Raw genomic sequence first — 8,795 nt, 5'->3', positions numbered from 1 at the left:
CCGTTGGGAGCATTGCTAGTGCTGGGGGGGGGGGGGGGTTTGGGGTGTTATCAATGGTGGGTTAATTGGAAGCACCAAATTGGTTATATATCATAACCATATGTTAATATATCATATATTATATAGTAAATAAAAAACACCAAGTTATACTGGGAAAGTGGCTGGGGATAAGAGGTAGGGCTCCTCAGGGCCAGGCTTCTAAAACTACATTGGCCAACCTCTGTAATATGAGAAACCTTGTAAGTCCATCTGTATAAGAGCCTCAGCTAAATGCCATAGCTGCAAAGGTAGTCTGAACAAAACAATGGGGGAGGGGCGGAGCTTCCCAGCATTCCTTGCAGTTTTGTAGTTTTTGTTGATTATTTTTTTTCTATTTTCTTCATCTCATTCCATCTTCATCTCATTTACACACACACACACACACACACACACACACACACACATATATATATATACATGCATGTAGGGTTATTGGCAGCCTTGCAGTTTTAATGACCAGCATAAATAAAATAAACTCTACTTTACTCTAAAGTCACTCCCAGTCACGTCTGTAAATGTAAAAAACAGCTATAAAGGTAAAGGTAAAGGTGCTGTAATGAGCATATCTGGATGAATTACAGCATCCATACTGTAAATTAACTGCTGACACTTAATTACTGTAATGTGCTTTCCTGCCTTATTCACCTCGTTAACTAATTAATTAAAATCTCCTGTGGTGGGTCAGGCCAGGTGTGTTGCACAAGAGCAAGAGACCCCCAGATTGGCTTTGGGAACTGTTAGTGTTCAATATGTGCGGGTAAGCTGTGTGTGTGTGAGTGTGTGTGTGTGTGTGTGTGTGTGAGGAGGGGCTGTGGAGTTCATGCTCACGATACTGGATTTATTAATCCATCAATGTTAAAAGCCTACATACATGATTGCTTTCCCAATCCCTCCCCATTAAAACAATCAGGGATGAGCCTGTTATTAGTGTGTGAGTAATTTCCAATAAATAATTCGAATTATTTATTTTATTTATATTATTTTCTAATTTAATATCGAAACAAAATGATGTAAAAGTTAAAAAAAAAAAAAGGTAACAGTGAATACCTGCAGAAGGTCACCTGGGATGCTACAGTGAGGTCCGAGCTTTACTATAGCAAGACTTCCAGCGTCATTTCTTTCCCCACCCGTATTCCGACTAAACCCCACCTCCTCCGTTACGTGATTGACCAGTAGTTCATTCTTATCATTGGTGGATTTATGATCAATATGAACCCCCAGCCAGTCCCGGTGCAAGAGTGGGATACTACAAGCCAATCCGTGCAGATGAGGTGGGATTTGGCGGAATACGGGTGGGGAAAGAAATCCACAGGCTGGTGGATCTGCCTGTGGACGCGCTTTCCAAGTCATGAGGAGACCGGTGTTCCTCACCGGCCGCTGCCCTTCAGAAACTTCTCTCCCGACCAGCAGTGTGGATGAAGACTGTCTACGAATGAACACCGAGTGCGAGGAGGGAAACTCAGTCTACCAGGGGTATTACCTGCGGTGAGTTCACCATTTTCCTTCATCCTTCATTTGTCTGTTCTTATCACCTCGTGCCCTGTTTGTAAATAACCGGACAAGCCACTTGACCCACTGTAGCCTGTATTTCTCTAATATAATTAACAGTAAGTTACCAGCTGGGCTTTGATGAGACTTGTATGGTCATTTTTAATAATGGCTGCATGGCATTCAACACTGTTTACATCCAGCAGTAAAAAAACAAAAAAACAGACTGGCCAGCCAGTTGTTACCTTTTTTTCTGGCCACAATTTTCACAAATCTTCTTAAGTGGTGTTTAACATATGTATGTGTGTAGTTATTAAATCTAAAGTTAATTTGAGCACATAGTCATTATAAATCAGATTAAAATCAGGTTTATTTGCCAAGTATGTTCATCTCTCTAGTATTAACAATATACAGCTATATATAATTTACAGACAATACACAGCGTACAGGGAACAGTAGTAAACACAGTATACACAGACTACACCAGGACATTTCTATACAGTGTGCTTTACAGTGTTATTCACAGAACAGCAGTATGCAGCTCTGTACAGATTAAATATTGTGTAAATACAGCAGTCTAGACGTGTGTGAGATGAGTAATGGTGCAGTAATGCAGTAACTGTAGGATAAGAGTGATAGTAAGAGTTTATCAGTAAGATCTGTGGCCTGTAGCTGATGATGGTGATCAGCTGTTGAGGATGGTGATGGCCTGAGGGTGTAAACTGTTCCTGTGTCTGACAGGCTTAGTGGACACAGTTCTGTAAATACATACAATCATGAAATTGCGGTATGCACTTTTAAATCAGATTTGAATGGTTTCTACAAAGGCCACGCTTTGTTTGCAATATCTGCTCTTATTTAAATGATCATGATTAAATCAGTAATTAGTCCGTTTCTGGCCCAAGGCTGCTGAGAAGATGACCAAAAGTATATCTGGCTTGACTTGACCAGACATTTCAGTCATACTCTCTGATAGAGAATAAAGGTTATATGTAAAATAAATAATGTGTTTAACATTTAAAAAGAGATCTGTGAATTGTGAATACACAGATTAATCAAATCTGATCTGCCTTACATTGGGTACATCCCCCCTTGTGCCGCCACAACAGATCTGACCTCCGCAAGACCTCTCAAGGCGTCCTGCTGTCATATCTGCCACCAAGACGTTAACGTTAGCAGCAGATCCTTTAACCCCATGAGACCTGGATTTTTGCTTGGTGTGCATTTTTAATTTCTCCTATTTGGGATTCGTAGGACCTAACCAGTATAAAAACCGAGCTTAGTCCTGAAATGAGGCCAAAGGGAAAAAGTTAAAAAAAATGTATCACGGTGCAGGTTTGTAGATAGCAGACATGTAATGTCCCCATATGAGGACGCAGGGTCTCCAGAGGGTAAGTTCTGTGAGTTGTGAGGTTGGTGGGACCTCCATGAGCATCAATAAGCCTTAGGTGCTCATGACCCTGTCGTCGGTTCACTGGTCATCCTGTCTTTTGCACTGCATACCGGGAGGGAACATCCCACAAGACCTGCCTGATGTTCTGGAGATGTTCTGACCCAGTCATTGTCCAGAACATCACAGTTTGGTTCTTGTCAGAGTGTCTCAGATTCTTACACTTGTCCATTTTTACCTCCTTCATCACCTTCATCACCTTCAAGAACTGAGCGTTCTTCACTCGCTGCCTAATATGTAGATCCACCCCTCGACAGATGAAGCCACTGTAGATGCTAATGTTGTGGAAATGACCGTCTTGTATGGTCATTGTTTTTTGCAGGTTACTGGATTGGTTTCCTTATAACCTCTTAGTGTTTCTTCTCCAGTGATGAGAAGTTTTTAGCAGTTACGCCTGTTCAGATCATTAAAATAATGAAATAATGAAAATGAAAAAATGCTGGTGTGTTTAGTAAATTTATAATGACTTTGATTACGTAACACCGGCCAGATATGCATCATCAACTGTCTGGAAAGTCGCACACCTCCTTTACACATAAAGGCATAAAGCTGACTTTTACTGCAGCAAAAATGAAAACCAATTCGTGGGCATTAACCCAGACCATATTGCTTCGTTAGCCGGCTGCAGGGCGATCAATAGCATGAATTGTAGCGTCTTTAGCAGGCAAGTGTGTGTCTGAATAGTCCACCTGTGACTCACTTCTCCTTTTGTAGTAATCTGCTGGCAAGAACATCCCCTTTCTGTGCTTCCACGCAGGAGCACGGACATAAACGGTGTTTCTGGGGACAGTAAGAGGATATAAAAGGCTGAAAGGCGACGTAGTCTTCAGCCATTGGTTGCAAAGCACACCACTGTAATCTCAGAAGGCAGTGGGACAGCTTTCTGTTAGATTTTGGAGGAGCATTGCTGTGAGGATTTGATTGCAATAAGCGACAAGAGCGCCCGACTCCTCAGCTCATCCCTCAGTTTTACTGCTCCACAGCTCAATGCTGGGGCCATTATACCACTCTAGCCCATGGCTGGCGTTAGGGCATGGCAGTACTTCTCTACCGGCCCTACACAAGCTGTGGGGGTGCATTGCATGTCTATGGCAGCTTAAAGTAGCTGAATGCATTCCTTATAAGGGGTGTCCACAAACTTTTGGACATTTTAGGGCATTCTCAGAGCGCTGAGCGATCGTCAGCCTTCCTCAGAAATTGATTGGTTGATTGGTCAGCACTACTACACCTCTGACACCAAGCGGTCCTCGCTGGACGAAGCGGGCCTACGTTTCCATTCACTGTTCTCTTCACCTCGTGTTTGAAGGTTAACTTGGTTTCCTAAGCTTTGCCCTGGAGCTACAAGGCTAATGCAGCTGAGTAATGGAAGCGGCTGGTGCCTGGCTGGTGATTCTTAACCGAGTTACTGTGGTAAGAACCTCCAGGGATGGTCCAAATTCATTTACCGCCAACATTCAGAGCGCAGCAAGACCCAAACGCAGCTGTTGAGCTGCGCTGGTTGATCTTGGATTGACATCCAGTGTCTGTGATGCACTGTGGGCCTGTTCACACCTGCCCTTAACATGGAGGTGTGTACACCTGGCTTTTTTATCTGGACAAGTGAAATCCAAGCGTGATCCGATCACCAAAAAGCCTGCTAATGCCAGGTGTAAGCATGTTCTATATGGACGGAAGTAATGGGACACCTGCTCGTTCATTGTTTCTTCTGAAACAAGCAGGTTTAGCATTTTCTGATCACAAACATGAGTAAATCTGTCCCACCGTTCAGCCCTGCGCTCACTCCTGTTCAGTTTAACTCTCGTACTATTGGTCGCTCCGTTATAATGACACATGATGGGCAGAGTTTTAAGATTAGATAAGATAATAAGATTCTCAGTGTCAGCAGAAAAGGGATAGCAAGACTCTACGATACAAAAACGTAGATAAATTACCAATATATACACAATATAAATAATAGAATTAAAAAACAATAACAATATTACTTACAGATTATTGAAAATTGACCCTTAATTGCACAATGGGGGGGGGGGGCTATGGACATTGTAAGCTGGAGTTGAACATGGTTGAACTGGATGGAGGGAAAACTCTGGTCAGGGTGTTTGGTTGAATTGTGGGTGTATTTAGGAAAGAGCAGTAGCCTCAGCCATTGATTCAACTTATACATATTTATATATATATATATATATATGTATTTGTATGTATTTATTTTCTTTTATGAAGAATGTGCTTTTTCCTACTTTATTGTACAAAATACAAAGCAAGTGGGCTTTAACCACCACATCACTGTTCTTGTGATCTGTGGCACAGGCTTTCCAAGCTTCAAAAGCTTCTGTGCTTAATCTACAATATCTATCTATCTATATATATTATACCATTAATAAAAAAAATGCTGGGGGCATTATACCACTCTAGCTCATGCCTGGCATTAGGGCATGGCAGTACTTCTCTAACGGCACTACATAAGCTGTGTGTGTGTGTGTGTGTGTGTGTGTGTGTGTGTGTGTGTGTGGGTGCATTGGCACGTCTATGGCAGCTTAAATTAGCTAAATGCATTCGTTAGAAGGGGTGTCCACAAACGTTTGGACATATAATGTATGTATATACATATATATTAATACAAAAAATAACAAAACATATTACAAATGCTGTCATTTATAATTCTTAGAAAGACAGAAACTCGGCCAGTCATATCTATAAAAAATAGAAATTGGAGTCAGCTAAGAAAATTGTAGTTGGTGCATCTCTAATGCAAATCCCACCGTCTAACATCCAGCAGCTGTTGGACAGATGGTGTGACATTTATGGCATGATGAATGGCACTGCTTTCACTCATTTGCTGACCATGTCAGTGAATCTGTTTTTTTTGGTTTTATTGTTCTTTTGTCTTATAAAAACAAAAGGCAGCACAAACACAGTGTATCAGCCAGTAGCTTCATCACTGAGCCATCCCACTGAACTGCTTTGTGACTAAGAACACAGTAATGGCCAGAACCTTTTTTTCTAATCTTATTGATACACTTGATACACCTAAACAGGACCATAAGACACAAAACCATTAAAATAACAATATGATCATTATTATAATGTAGTTTTTAGTTGAATAATTATTGTAATAATGTAATAATGAAGCCTACAGTGGAAAAGAGGCGTATGTATTTGGCACTCCTTCTCTGAAATATGTAAAATATAAGGAATTTATCAGTTTATCAGACAAAATCCAGCGTAAACGGACTTCATCCACCACCTTCACCGCATTCACGAGCCATAATCACTGTGCAAGAGAGCTGTAATCTCACAGGGTTCTGTGAACTGTGATTTAGTGTTTGGAGAAGCTGTCTGGAATGGTTTTCATTAACACAGAGGACAGCATGTGTGTGTGTGTGTGTGTGTGTGTGTGTGTGTGTGTGTGTGTGTGTGTGTGTGTGGGAGGACCTATCAATCACAGCTTTACGGTCGCCTTCTGGATGGAAGCAGTAGTACCGCCTCGCCATGTCAAACCTAATGAAGTCATTCGAAGGTGACGACTGAGCCACATGTCCTTCTAACAGGGATTTGTTACTCTGTATGCTGCAAATAACCCATCTCTCATTCAGACATAGCTGAATGCACACACACACACACACACACACACACAGAGCTTGTCTAGTGTAGAGAAGGACTGCCAGTAGAATAGGACTCTCTGGGACCTATTGGTACCATGCTGCCTAACCCCATGAATGGGCTAGAGGGGTGTAGAGCCCCCCAGCAGTGAACCACACCCCTTTCTTTGGTTCTACCCCGGCTCTGAATGGCTAAAACAGCTGAAACGTCAGCCTCAGCCCGCCATATTTAACCCTTTACTACAGCCTAACAGCAGTTATTCACTTTACTGAGGGTCAGTCGTACACTCTCTTTTAAATATCGTACAACAGAGCTTTTTAAAAAACGTAGAGTGAAGCTTTTCCAGATTTTCAGGGCATCTCCGCCATCTATATTTTCAGCCAAGCCAACTAATTGATCATGCGATTTGTTGTCAGTGATTGATGACCTCGATAAGGAGCTCTAAAATGCGCCACAATTGAAGAATATACTATGGCTGGCACGCAAAATCAAGCCGACTAACTGATAACATTGATGATATACTGCCGATGTTATGCAAAAACCTTGTACCTTCGTTTTGAATTGAATTTAGTTGTTTTTTACATTGTGTCCAACTTTCAAGACGAATCGACCAATAGAAAAGCTCCAAGATGCAATTGGTTTTGCATTGACTTCCACTGAAAGTGAACCCGAAGCCTGAAGACCGAACACCCGCTGAGAATGCCACACACAAAGAGAAGCAGCACTTATGTCACAGCGATGAGCAGACCAGCCTACATGGCCTCACTTGGACCCAGAATGCTGGTGGGTAATTGGACACAGGGCAGGTTATTAGCAGTGACTCAACCAGCTGGAGCATTTCCCTTCTGCGCCATCAGCCTCCGAAATCTGCGCTCTCTGACTCACTGCCCTTCACCATGCTGCCTTCTAAAGTGTGCATGCCATCAACCAGCAGGGAAGCAGTTATTAGAGAACATCTGCACCTCCCGGCAGCGTGGCTGTTACCTCAGTATTTTTACTTTTTGTTTCATAGGGACAGAGTGTATTAATAAAGTACTGCCAATACGCCAGACTCCGCTCAGAGAAACCATGCCCCCTCTCATCAGCTAGGCTTTGGTTTAGTGTCCTTTTATAACCAGCTCTGGAAACAATGAAGAGACCACCCTACATTCTGAGTTTCTCAGGTTTTGCTATTTATACACAGGGTGTTTTAGGGAAATTAATATTTGCATTGTATTTCATAAACCATGGACAACATTTCCTCTAAACTCCAAAAATAAATATTACTATTTAGCGCATTTATTTATTTGCAATTAAATAAAATAAAAATTAATTCTAGATCAGTTAATCAGCTAACTCTAGATCAGTTACTCATCTTATTCTAGATCAGTTCATTAGCTAATTGTAGATCAGTTCATCATCTAATTGTAGATCAGTTCATTAGCTAATTGTAGATCAGTTCATCAGCTAATTCTAAATCAGTTCATCAGCTAATTCTAGATCAGTTCATTAGCTAATTCTCAGTCAGTTCATCATCTTATTCTAGATCAGTTCATTGACTAATTCTAGAGTAGTTCATTAGCTAATTCTCAGTCAGTTCATCATCTTATTCTGGATCAGTTCATCAGTTTATTCTAGATCAGTTCATCAGTTTATTCTAGATCAGTTCATCATCGTGTTCTAGATCAGTTCATCATCTAATTCTAGATCAGTTCATCAGTTTATTCTAGATCAGTTCATCAGCTAATTTTAAATCGTAATGATTCGTAATGAACAGAAGGTAATACCATAGGAGAAATTTGTAATAATGACTTCACCTGAACTTTAAATCTCGAGTTTCATTTTCTGTCTGTTTTGTTTGTATTAATCAAAATGTTATTTGACAATTAGAGCTGCCTTTACACCCATGCACATCTGGATCTGACTTACCAGGGTTTAATAAAATAAAAAATATTATTTTTCAATAAATTTAGAGCATTTATTTATTTGAAGAAATGACAATTGCTCAACTGCTCAAATAATAATGCAGAGAAATGATGATAATAATTATGATGTAAAGAAGTTATTATTCAGATTTAAACACAGTGCTAATATCTGAACTCTGAGAGCATTCAGAAATCACTATGCTGAAATAATAACCTCGACGGCCAATCACAGCTCTCATGTGTCGGCCGGCTCTCCACTAGTCTTTCACGTTGCTGTTGGGCGACTTCAGCAGCTCTAACTGCTTTTATACTTT

The 8,795-nt window shown here is 40.9% G+C and overlaps 1 protein-coding gene across 1 annotated transcript in view; it reads left to right on the top strand.

Moving 5' to 3' along the window:
- Positions 1-1,362: 1,362 nt before the first annotated feature.
- The window catches only part of trpc6b (transient receptor potential cation channel, subfamily C, member 6b), a 31,898-nt gene continuing 24,465 nt past the window's right edge, over positions 1,363-8,795 (top strand). Inside the window, exon 1 of the mRNA XM_072694755.1 lies at positions 1,363-1,524. Coding sequence (XP_072550856.1) covers positions 1,388-1,524 — 137 coding nt within the window. The 5' untranslated portion in view covers positions 1,363-1,387. The remainder of the gene's footprint in view (positions 1,525-8,795) is intronic.

This window comes from Salminus brasiliensis, chromosome 13, assembly GCF_030463535.1.
Source record: "Salminus brasiliensis chromosome 13, fSalBra1.hap2, whole genome shotgun sequence".
Taxonomy (NCBI): Eukaryota; Metazoa; Chordata; class Actinopteri; order Characiformes; family Bryconidae; genus Salminus; species Salminus brasiliensis.
Note: the sequence above shows the minus strand (reverse complement) of the source record. Positions and strands in the feature narration are given on the sequence as shown.